Source organism: Lepidochelys kempii, chromosome 6 (genome assembly GCF_965140285.1).
Source record: "Lepidochelys kempii isolate rLepKem1 chromosome 6, rLepKem1.hap1, whole genome shotgun sequence".
Lineage (NCBI taxonomy): Eukaryota > Metazoa > Chordata > Testudines > Cheloniidae > Lepidochelys > Lepidochelys kempii.
The window spans coordinates 77,163,811-77,176,383 of record NC_136385.1 but is presented as its reverse complement, the minus strand read 5'-3'; the positions used below and the strand labels follow the sequence as shown (position 1 = coordinate 77,176,383).

Genomic DNA, 12,573 nt, shown 5'->3' with positions numbered 1-12,573 from the left:
CAAGGCGAGAGTCAGAATGGGGATAACACCCGAGCAGTCTCGTCGGAGGTTCAGAGCCCTAAGGTGGAAACCAGACGTGTCATTTACCCAACATGCCTACCACGCTGTGAAACATTGGGATGCCTGGATATCAGGAGCAAGTGGTGAGTCTCCAGTAAATTTGCCCTTCCTAATGCAAATGGAACAATTCTTAGAGGGGGTTCCTGAGGAAATAGAAAGATACATCCTAGATGGGAAGCCCAAAACTGTAATCGAGGAGGAGAGATTGGAGCCAGATGGGTGGAGGTGGCAGAGAAGAAGAAAACTGGTCGCAGTTGGAGTGGAGACCAGAAGGGACAACCCCAGACCACACGCTATTACCGGGGGCCGCCCAAAGCCCCACCTACCTCCCAAAGAACCCTCCAGACCCCTTATCATCCCACCACCCCGTTCTCCAGCAACCCACCACGCCCCAGTGACCCGTCAGCTGGACGATGTTTTAAATGTAACGAGCTGGGGCATGTAAAGGCCAACTGCCCCAAGAACCCCAATAGATTACAGTTCATTGCACAGGAATCACACCAGAGGTCCGCAGGCCCAGATACCTCCCAGATACCCTTGGAGCGGAGGGAAACTGTGAGAGTGGGCGGGAAGAAGGTCACCGCGTGGAGGGACACCGGAGCACAAGTATCAGCTATCCATGCTTCCTTAGTGGACCCCAATTTAATCAACCCAGAGATCCAAGTGACGATTCAACCCTTCAAGTCCAACTCTTTCAATTTGCCTACAGCCAAGTTGCCTGTCCTGTACAAGGGCTGGTCAGGAACGTGGACTTTTGCAGTCTGTGATGATTATCCCATCCCCATGCTGTTGGGGGAAAACTTGGCCAATCATGTGAAGCAGGCCAAGAGGGTGGGAACGGTCACCTGCAACCAGGCTAAACAAGCAGTGAGGCCTACCTCTGTTCCAGAAACTTCTATCAGGACCCGGTCAGAGGTAATGGACCCGGACCCCAGGCCAATGTCTGCAACAGCAGTAGTGGATCCAGAACCGGAACAAGCGGAACAACCAGCACCAGACCATTTGCCAACACTGAATCCAGTACTTGCAACCTCAACACCAGAGGGCCCCACCGAACCTGAACCGGCAGCAGCCGATAACCCTACACAAGAGGCTCAGCCAGAGCCTGAACCCCAACATAGTGTCCCAGCGGAGAGCGGTTCACAGTCAACGGAAACAGCCCCATCCCCTACATTGCTTCCAGAGGGACCAAGCGTAGGTCCACAATCCAATGAGGAACTGATGTCTCCAGCATCAAGGGAACAGTTCAAGACCAAACAGGAAGCAGATGAAAGCCTCCAGAGAGCTTGGACGGCGGCACAGAGCAACCCACCACCTCTCAGCTCTTCAAATCGATCCAGGTTTGTTGTAGAAAGAGGACTTTTATACAAGGAAACTCTTTCTGGTGGACATCAGGAAGGCTGGCATCCTCAGAGACAGTTGGTAGTTCCAACTAAATACTGGGTCAAACTCTTGAGCTTAGCCCATGATCACCCTAGTGGCCATGCTGGGGTGAACAGGACCAAAGACTGTTTGGGGGGGGGGGCGGTCATTCCACTGGGAGGGAATGGGCAAGGATGTTTCTACCTATGTCCGGTCTTGTGGGGTTTGCCAAAGAGTGGGAAAACCCCAAGACCAGGTCAAAGCCCCTTTCCAGCCACTCCCCATCATTGAAGTTCCATTTCAGCGAGTAGCTGTGGATATTCTGGGTCCTTTTCCGAAAAAGACACCCAGAGGAAAGCAGTACATACTGACTTTCATGGATTTTGCCACCCGATGGCCGGAAGCAGTAGCTCTAAGCAACACCAGGGCTAAAAGTGTGTGCCAGGCACTAGCAGACATTTTTGCCAGGGTAGGTTGGCCCTCCGACATCCTCACAGATGCAGGGACTAATTTCCTGGCAGGAACTATGGAAAACCTTTGGGAAGCTCATGGGGTAAATCACTTGGTTGCCACACCTTACCACCATCAAACAAATGATATGGTGGAGAAGTTTAATGGAACTTTGGGGGACATGATACGTAAATTCGTAAATGAGCACTCCAGTGATTGGGACCTAGTGTTGCAGCAGTTGCTCTTTGCCTACAGAGCTGTACCACACCCCAGTTTAGGGTTTTCCCCATTTGAACTTGTATATGGCCGTGAGGTTAAGGGGCCATTGCTGTTGGTGAAGCAGCAATGGGAGTGATTTACACCTTCTCCAGGAACTAACATTCTGGACTTTGTAACCAACCTACAAAACACCCTTCGAACCTCTTTAGCCCTTGCTAGAGAAAACTTACAGGATGCTCAAAAAGAGTAAAAAGCCTGGTATGATAAACATGCCAGAGAGTGTTCCTTCAAAGTAGGAGACCAGGTCATGGTCTTAAAGGCGCTCCAGACCCATAAAATGGAAGCATCGTGGGAAGGGCCATTCACGGTCCAGGAGCGCCTGGGAGCTGTTACTTATCTCATAGCATTCCCCACCTCCAACCGAAAGCCTAAGGTGTACCATATTAATTCTCTAAAGCCCTTTTATTCCAGAGAATTAAAGGTTTGTCAGTTTATAGCCCAGGGAGGAGATGACGCTGAGTGGCCCGAAGGTGTCTACTACGAAGGGAAAACTGCTGGGGGTGTGGAAGAGGTGAACCTCTCCATGACCCTTGGGCGTATGCAGCGACAGCAGATCCAGGAGCTGTGCACTAGCTATGCGCCAACGTTCTCAGCCATCCCAGGACTGACTGAATGGGCATACCACTCCATTGACACAGTTAATGCTCGCCCAGTTAGAGTCCAACCTTACCAGGTGTCTCCTCAAGCTAAAACTGCTATAGAACAGGAGATCCAGGATATGTTACAGGTGGGTGTAATCCGCCCCTCTGAAAGTGCATGGGCATCTCCAGTGGTTCTAGTTCCCAAACCAGATCGGGAAATACGTTTTTGCATGGACTACCGTAAGCTAAATGCTGTAACTCGCCCAGACAACTATCCAATGCCACGCACCGATGAACTATTAGAGAAACTGGGACGGGCCCAGTTCATCTCTACCTTGGACTTAACCAAGGGGTACTGGCGGGTACCGCTAGATGAATCTGCCAAGGAAAGGTCAGCCTTCACCACACATCTCGGGCTGTATGAATTTAATGTACTCCCTTTCAGGCTGCGAAATGCTCCCGCCACCTTCCAGAGACTTGTAGATGGTCTCCTAGCGGGATTAGGAGAATATGCAGTTGCCTACCTTGACGATGTGGCCATATTTTCGGATTCCTGGGCAGACCACCTGGAACATCTACAAAAAGTCCTTGAGCGCATAAGGGAGGCAGGACTAACTGTTAAGGCTAAGAAATGTCAAATAGGCCTAAACAGAGTGACTTACCTTGGACACCAGGTGGGTCAAGGAACTATCAGCCCCCTACAGGCCAAAGTGGATGCTATCCAAAAGTGGCCTGTCCCAAAGTCAAAGAAACAGGTTCAATCCTTCTTAGGCTTGGCCGGTTATTACAGACGATTTGTACCGCACTACAGCCAAATCGCCGCCCCATTGACAGACCTAACCAAAAAGAAACAGCCAAATGCTGTTCAGTGGACCGAAAAGTGTCAGAAGGCCTTTAACAAGCTTAAAGCGACACTCATGTCTGACCCTGTACTAAGGGCCCCAGACTTTGACAAACCGTTCCTAGTAACCACAGATGCGTCCGAGCGTGGTGTGGGAGCAGTTTTAATGCAGAAAGGACCTGATCAAGAATTCCACCCTGTAGTGTTTCTCAGCAAAAAACTGTCTGAGAGGGAAAGCAACTGGTCAGTCACTGAAAAAGAATGTTACGCCATTGTCTATGCTCTGGAAAAGCTACGCCCATATGTTTGGGGACGGCGTTTCCACCTGCAAACCGACCATGCTGCACTGAAGGGGCTTCACACCGTCAAAGAAAATAGCAAAAAAACTTCTTTGGTGGAGTTTAGCTCTCCAAGATTTTGATTTCGACATCCAACACATCTCAGGAGCTTCTAACAAAGTGGCTGATGCACTCTCCCGTGAAAGTTTCCCAGAATCAACTGGTTAAAATCGTCCCTGAGATGTGGAAAATATTGTTAGTCTTCATGTACTTGGTAGTATATTTAGAGATACATGTGTCTTATTAACTCTGTTTTCCTAGAGCTCCAGGAAGAAATCCGAGCCAGTGTTTCACCCTAGCTGAGATTTGGGGGGCGTGTCATAAATATAAAGGGAAGGGTAAACCCCTTTAAAATCCCTCCTGGCCAGAGAAAAAAATCCTCTCACCTGTAAAGGGTTAAGAAGCTAAAGGTAACCTCACTGGCACCTGACCAAAATGACCAATGAGGGGACAAGATACTTTCAAAAGCTGGGAGGAGGGAGAGAAACAAAGGGTCTGGTCTGTCTGTCTATATGCTGCTTTGCCGGGGATAGACCAGGAATGGAGTCATAGAACTTTTAGGAAGTAATCTAGCTAGGTATGCGTTAGATTATGATTTCTTTAAATGGCTGAGAAAAGAATTGTGCTGAATAGAATAACTATTTCTGTCTGTATATCTTTTTATAACTTAAGGTTTTGCCTATGGTATGCATCCGATGAAGTGAGCTGTAGCTCACGAAAGCTCATACTCAGATAAATTGGTTAGTCTCTAAGGTGCCACAAGTACTCCTTTTCTTTTTGCGAATACAGACTAACACGGCTGTTACTCTGAAACATGGAGTAATAGTTTTACTTTGTGTAATGACCCATGCACTCCCAGTCTCTATTCAAGCTTAAGTTAATTGTATCCAGTTTGCAATTAATTCCAATTCAGCCGTCTCTCATTGGAGTCTGTTTTTGAAGTCTTTTTGTTCTAATATTGCAACTTTTAGGTCTGTAATCGAGTGACCAAAGAGATTGAAGTGTTCTCCGACTGGTTTATGAATGTTATAATTCTTGATATCTGATTTGTGTCCATTTATTCTTTTACGTAGAGACTGTCCAGTTTGACCAATGTACATGGCAGAGGGGCATTGCTGGCACATATCACATTGGTAGATGTGCAGGTGAACGAGCCTCTGAGAGTGTGGCTGATGTGATTAGGCCCTATGATGGTGTCTCCTGAATAGATATGTGGACACAGTTGGCAACGGGCTTTGTTGCAAGGATAGGTTCCTGGGTTAGTGGTTCTCTTGTGTGGTATGTGGTTGCTGGTAAGTATTTGCTTCAGGTTGGGGGGCTGTCTGTAAGCAAGGACTGGCCTGTCTCCCAAGATCTGTGAGAGTGATGGGTCGTCCTTCAGTATAGGTTGTAGATTCTTGATGATGTGTTGGAGAGGTTTTAGTTGGGGGCTGAAGGTGACGGCTAGTGGTGTTCTGTTATTTTCTTTGTTGGGCCTGTCCTGTAGTAGGTGACTTCTGGGTACTCTTCTGGCTCTGTCAATCTGTTTCTTCACTTCAACAGTGGGTATTGTAGTTGTAAGAATGCTTGATAGAGATCTTGTAGGTGTTTGTCTCTGTCTGAGGGGTTGAAGCAAATGCGGTTGTATCGTAGAGCTTGGCTGAAGACAATGGATCGTGTGGTGTGATCTGGGTGAAAGCTGGAGGCATTTAGGTTGGAATAGCGGTCAGTAGGTTTCCGGTATAGGGTGGTGTTTATGTGACCAGTGTTAATAAGCAATGTAGTGTCCAGAAATTGAATCTCTTGTGTGGACTGGTCCAGGCTGAGGTTGATGGTGGGATGGAAATTGTTGAAATCATGGTGGAATTCCTCAAGGGCTTCTTTTCCATGGGTCCAGATGATGAAGATGTCATCAATGTAGCGCAAGTAGAGTAGGGGCATTAGGGGACAAGAGCTGAGGAAGCGTTGTTCTAAGTCAGCCATAAAAATGTTGGCATACTGTGGGGCTATGCGGGTACCCATAGCAATGCCGCTGGTTTGAAGGTATACATTGTCCCCAAATGTGAAATAGTTATGGGTGAGGACAAAGTCACAAAGTTCAGCCACCAGGTTAGCCGTGACATTATCGGGGATACTGTTCCTGACGGCTTGTAGTCCGTCTTTGTGTGGAATGTTGGTGTAGAGGGCTTCTACATCCATAGTGGCTAGGATGGTGTTTTTCAGGAAGATCACCAATGGATTGTAGTTTCCTCAGGAAGTCAGTGGTGTCTCGAAGATAGCTGGGAATGCTGGTAGCATAGGGCCGGAGGAGGGAGTCTACATAGCCAGACAATCCTGCTGTCAGGGTTCCAATGCCTGAGATGATGGGGCATTCAGGATTTCCAGGTTTATGGATCTTGGGTAGCAGATAGAATACCCCGGGTCAGCGTTCCAGGGGTGTGTCTGTGCGGATTTGTTTTTCTGTTTTTTCAGGGATTTTCTTGAGCAAATGGTGTAGTTTCTTTTGGTAACTCTCAGTGAGATCAGAGGGTAATGGCTTGTAGAAAGTTGTGCTGGAGAGCTGCCTAGCAGCGTCTTGTTCATATTCCGACCTATTCATGATGACGACAGCACCTCCTTTGTCAGCCTTTTTGATTATGATGTCAGAGTTGTTTCTGAGGCTGTGGATGGCATTGTGTTCTGCACAGCTGAGGTTATGGGGCAAGTGGTGCTGCTTTTCCACAATTTCAGCCCGTGGACGTCGGCGGAAGCATTCTATGTAGAAGTCCAGTCTGTTGTTTCCACCTTCAGGAGGAGTCCACCCAGAACCCTTACAACAATATTACAACAAAAAGACTTTGAAAACAGACTCCAACGAGAGACTGCTGAATTGGAATTAATTTGCAAACTGGATACAATTAACTTAGGCTTGAACAGAGTCTGGGAGTGCATGGGTCATTACACAAAGTAAAACTATTCCCCCCCCCCCCCCCCCCAAGTTCTTGTCAGCTGCTGGAAATGGCCCACCTTGATTATCACTTCAAAAGGTTTTCTCCCCTCTCCCCCTCCCCCCTGCTCTCCTGCTGGTATTAGCTCATCTTAAGTGATCACTCTCCTTACAGTGTGTATGGTAACACCCATTGTTTCATGTTCTCTGTGTATATAAATGTCCCCACTGTATATTCCACTGAATGCATACGATGAAGTGAGCTGTAGCTCACGAAAGCTTATGCTCAGATAAATTTGTTAGTCTCTAAGGTGCCACAAGTCCTCCTTTTCTTTTTTCTAAAAATCTAGATACTTTGAATATATTTTAAAAGAAAACAATTCCTTTCTTTCAATATTTAGGTCAGCATAAAGATATAATGCAGGTAACACTGTAAGGTGTCAGCTTGTGCGGGGCTAAGGAAGTCAAAGCACAGTGTTCTGTGATTACTTAAATGCCTGTTAAATATAGTTAAGGCCCTACCAAATTCGTGGCCATGAAAAACACGTCACAGATGGTGAAATCTGGTCTCCTCCATGAAATCTGGTCTTTTGTGTGCTTTTACCCTATACTACACAGAGCTCACGGGGGAGAGACCAGGGTTTCTCAAACTGGGGGGTCCTGATCCAAAAGGAATTTTTTTGGGGGGGTCACAAAGTTATTTTAGGGTAGTCGCAGTATTGCCACCCTTACTTCGGTACTGCCTTCAGCGCTTGGAGGCCGGAGAGTGGCGGCTGTTGGCCGGGCGCCCAGCTCTGAAGGCAGCGCCCCGCCAGCAGTAGTGCAGAAAGGGTGGCAGTACTATACCATGCCATTCTTACTGCTGCGCTGCTGGTGGCCGTGTCTCTGCCTTCAGAGCTGGGCTCCTGGCCAGCAGCTGCTGTTCTCCAGCTGCCCAACTCTGAAGGCAGCGCCACTGCCAGCAGCAGCAGCACAAAAGTAAGGGTAGCAGAACTGTGACACCCCCCCACACACATAACTCAGGACCCCTACAATTACAGCACCATGAAATTTCAGATTTAAATAGTTGAAATCATGAAATTTACTATTTTAAAAATTCTATGACCATGAAATTGACCAAAATGGACCATGAATTTGGTAGGGCCCTAACTATATTTAATTAGAAAGCATGAAAGGGACCCAAATCCTGGGCCTTGCTGAGGTGACTTTGTGCTGCTGATGCAGCGTGAAGCTGAGTATTTCCCTGACATTTGCTTTGTGCCCGCCTTGCTTGCCTTGCTCCACAAGCACCTTGATGGGAATTGGAACACAATAAGCACAGCTGATCCCTGGTCAGTGTGAGTTAGAATAGCCTTGTTCTGGGCTGGTTTGGCTTGGCTCCCTGGGGAGTGGAGGGAAGTGGTTTCCTGAGTGGTTTCTTGGTGCCAAAAGGATTTCCTCCTCCACCCTGTAGGCTGTACATTCCCACCTATGTCTCAGGCAAGGAGGCCTGGATAAGCCTCTTGGGAGCTGCCTCTCTTTTCCCAGAAGGGTGCTGTTAAGCGACAGTCAACATACTTGGCCTACTGCCTCCACACCAAAGGCTGGCTTCTTTTCCAAACACTGCTGTCCTTAGAGAGAAACTGACCAGGATTAGGAGTTTAATCTATATTTTTGAAAGTGCAATATATAAAACATATTTATAATCCATTAAACTGGTGCACAAATTGTTTTAGAATTGTTTTCACTTGCCCCATAGATTGTGCCAAAACTGCTTTTATTTTAAAGCTACTTTAAATATTACACGAGTGCTTATAATTAATCTCATTATGGGAACCTAGAGCCTTGCCACTGAGCCACAAGCAGTAGAGACCTATCATTGTTTTGTGAATGCAAATGATAAATATGTTAGGGTGTTCCATTACAGGATTGAGGTTGATCATCCCTCAATGGCAATGACTATCTTGGGTAAAAATGGCTGCTTTTTAACTGCAATTAAAATATGCATTGTAAGAAGAACCCAGTCTGTTTGGAAAATGACTTTAGATGCTACATCAGCCCCTTAGTATACCTGTTTCAGAGTAACAGCTGTGTTAGTCTGTATTCGCAAAAAGAAAAGGAGTACTTGTGGCACCTTAGAGACTAACCAATTTATTTGAGCATAAGCTTTCGTGAGCTACAGATCGCATCCGATGAAGTGAGCTATAGCTCACGAAAGCTTATGCTCAAATAAATTGGTTAGTCTCTAAGGTGCCACAAGTACTCCTTTTCTTTTTAGTATACCTGCTAACTGGTTTCACACAGGACATGGGGAAGCTGACTGTAGATAAAGTAGTATAAAATGGGCAAAATAAGCAAACTTGGAAAATAGGGAGTATTCTAATCTTTGTTATGGTAATTTTCATGTTATCTGAAATTTATTTACTGTTTACTATTTATTTACAAGAAGGATCTTTTTAAAGGTGGCAATGTCCCTTTTACAATTAGTATGACATCCATTCTTATCCAAAAGTTTTGGCTTTCTCTTCAATTCTTGTATTGTGCTCTACATATTTGTCTATATTTCTGCAGTATTACCCTGGTAAAATTTTCATAGCTGCTTGAGCAACATTAATTGAGTTTTGCATTTTAGGGCAAAGTCTTTGGAATATCGTTTCATTCATTACCTCAGTCAGTTGTACCAGAGTATGGAAGTATTCCAAGGTAAGTAAAGATTGTGTGTTTTAAACTGGAATCATACTTACTTTGGGGCTGTCTACATTACTGAATGCTTTAATTTTGAGTGGCATATTTTTCTCTTCCTCCAACAAAAAATATTTTTCAAAATAGAGAGGAATTCCACAATTGCTTTTCTGGGACTGGTCAGGCTTCTCAGGGGAAGGGAATTCTTTCTTGGAAAGAGAGGTTGGAAAACAGACAGGAACCCATAAGGTTGTCACTCACTTGCATTCGCTTTCAGTTTCTTACTGTGATTGGAGAAAGTAAACATTTTCTAAAATACTATTTTCCGTGACATTATTTGTCACAGGAAAATTGAACTGTGCAAAGATATAAAACATACTGTGACTTTCTTTCCTCAGCTTTCTTGTTGATGCTTGCAAATATTTAGAAGAGCATGTTCACACTGAAGGACTCTTCAGGAAATCTGGATCTTTTGTTCGTTTAAAAACATTAAAGGTATGTATGTATTTATTTATTAAGAGTGATTGTACTGGACTTGAGCTACATTTCACTTAAGTGTCTGTATGTCTAACTTTCTGATTCTCTTTAGAAGCAATCATGTTTTGTGCTGGAAGTAGTTTGATAAGCTTTCTAATCACTAGTCACTGGACCCCCTTCACCTCCCTGCAGAAGACAAACTTCAGTCCTTTGTGTATAGTTACTGAAACAACCAAAAAACTGTTTTTTCAGCTTTCTGGAGTGTGTGAGGAAAGGCATGAGATTAAACAAAAAAAGTTTGTTTTTAGATGTCATGGGAACTTAAACTTGGTAGCTTTCTCCCACAGCAAGGTAGGCTGGGGAGAAACTATAAATCCAGAAATAATAAATAAAAGTAGCTCTGACTATGATTCATCACCAGGTATTATGCTTATATGAAAAAACTGGAGAATTAAAATTGGGACAATCTGAGATAAAACACAGTATCTTGTCTGCTGTGTGGCTAGGGGATTAGGGCATGTAACTCCTTGTGTATGATAAGTAGGGCCCTACCAAATTCAGGGTCTATTTTGGTCGATTATATGGCCATAGAAATTTAAAAATCATAAATTTCATGATTTCAGCTATTTAAATCTGAAATTTCACGGTGTTGTAATTATAGGGGTCCTGACCCAGAAAGGGTGTGTGGGTGGTGGTGGGGGGAGTGTTTTCTAAGGTTATTGTAGGGGGTGTTGCTTTACTGCTATCCTTACTTCTGCACTGTTGCTGACGGTGGCGCTGCCTTCAGAGTTGAGCAGCTGGAGAGTGGCGGCTGCTGGCTGGGAGCCCAGCTCTGAAGGCAGCGCTGCCACCAGCAGCAGTGCAGAAGGATGGCATGGTATGGTATTGCCACCCTTACTTCTGCACTGCATTTGTCGGGATGCTGCCTTCTGAGCTGGGCACCAGTCCAGGAGCCTCCGCTCTCCAGCCACCCAGCTCTAAAGGCAGTGCAGAAGTAAGGGTGGCAATACTGCGACTCCTCTAAAATAGCCTTGCCACTCCCCACCCCTGCAACTCCCTTTTGGGTCAGGACTCCCAATTTGAAAAATGCTGGTCTTTCCATGGCTGTGAATTTGGTAGGGCTCTAATGATAAGACTACAAACTGGTAAAGATAAGACATCTAATAAATCGCTTTTGAAGGCTTCAACTTATGCTAGTTATGAACCATTTCAGAATCAACTCGATCAAGGTGAAAACTGCCTACCTGCAGCACTGCCATGTGACATTGCAGGGCTTCTTAAACAGTTCTTTAGAGAGTTACCAGAGCCGATCCTTCCAACTGATCTGCAGGAAGCTCTTTTCAAGGCTCAGCACCTAGAAAATGAGGAGAAGAACACTGCCACAATACTGCTTTCCTGTCTTGTGGCTGACAGAACAATAGATACTTTGCGATTCTTTTTCAACTTTCTCAGAAATGTGTCCCTAAGGTAAGTAGAGAAATATAGGTGTGGAACTTGTAAGCAACTCTGAGAATTCCTATAATATGTCTTAAAAACAGAGAAGTGCTGTAACTTTCTCTGCTCAGTATTAGGACTATAAATATTCTTAATGACATTCATTTACCAGTAATAATGTAAGCATTACGTAATCTCCTGACTTTTGGGGGTGTATGTCATAGGGTAGTCCTATTTCACTTTTCTGGCTGTCATATTTCCATCTCTTCTTTTCCAAAAGAGCAACTAATATGGGATTACCCCCATCTGGATGATCCTCTTACTCTTGTGAAAACTGATCAGCTGTGGAAACTGTTAAGCTAAATAGCATGTATAAGCCATGAGGTGTAAGTGTCTTGAATATGCCTTTAAATCTTAGTGTGTCTCTTCCACTTCAACTAAAAATTTGCGTTAGCCTGTTTTCTCTATCCCAACTGCTTATGTTCTGATCAACAGAGAATGTAAAGACAAAACGGATACTTGCAAGCTCTTATCTTTTCTTTCTTTTTAATAAGATCCAATGAGAACAAAATGGATAGCAGTAATCTGGCAGTGATTTTTGCCCCAAACCTCTTGCATTCAAGTGATAATGAAAAGATGTCCATTAACACAGAAAAAAAGCTTCGTTTGCAGGCTGCTGTTGTGCAAACACTTATTGATCATGCAGCAGATATTGGTAAGATGACAACTGAATAACGTGTTGAAATGACTATGCATTTATTTATATTAAATACAAATATGTTTATATAACCATAGTTTCCATTTTTTTAAAACTCTATAAACATCTAATTCAGGACGTGTACCAGAATTTATCCTGGAAAAAATACCTGCTATGTTAGGTATTGATGCTCTTGATTCTACTCCTTCACTGAAAGGCTATGAAGAAAGTGAATCTCCTAGTCAGTGTAAGAGAAGGAGAAGACGAAGTGTTGGGGGTGAGTACCTATACTGAAAATTTGACTGACTACAGTTCAATGAGTAAATATAAAAATAGACTCAACTGAGTCTTTAGGACCATGTAGAAAACTAAATCTATGTATCTCAAGAGGATCCCCTTCTCCCTAAGCACCACAGACTGCTGTATCAACTGGCTGTGAAGTTTGCTACGCTCAGGTTGAAAATGGTGAAGTTTTCCAACTTCGTGAA

At 44.6% G+C, this 12,573-nt stretch overlaps 1 protein-coding gene across 3 annotated transcripts in view; it reads left to right on the top strand.

Annotated features, from left to right (window-relative positions):
• The window catches only part of LOC140913109 (neuroendocrine protein 7B2), a 96,128-nt gene that overhangs the window by 2,923 nt on the left and 80,632 nt on the right, over positions 1 to 12,573 (top strand). For all 3 annotated transcript variants that reach the window (XM_073348845.2, XM_073348844.2, XM_073348846.2), the window contains exons 2-6: positions 9,428 to 9,498; positions 9,876 to 9,972; positions 11,168 to 11,421; positions 11,943 to 12,103; positions 12,222 to 12,362. In XM_073348845.2, the coding sequence (XP_073204946.2) occupies positions 9,428 to 9,498; positions 9,876 to 9,972; positions 11,168 to 11,421; positions 11,943 to 12,103; positions 12,222 to 12,362 (724 nt within the window). The remainder of the gene's footprint in view (positions 1 to 9,427; positions 9,499 to 9,875; positions 9,973 to 11,167; positions 11,422 to 11,942; positions 12,104 to 12,221; positions 12,363 to 12,573) is intronic.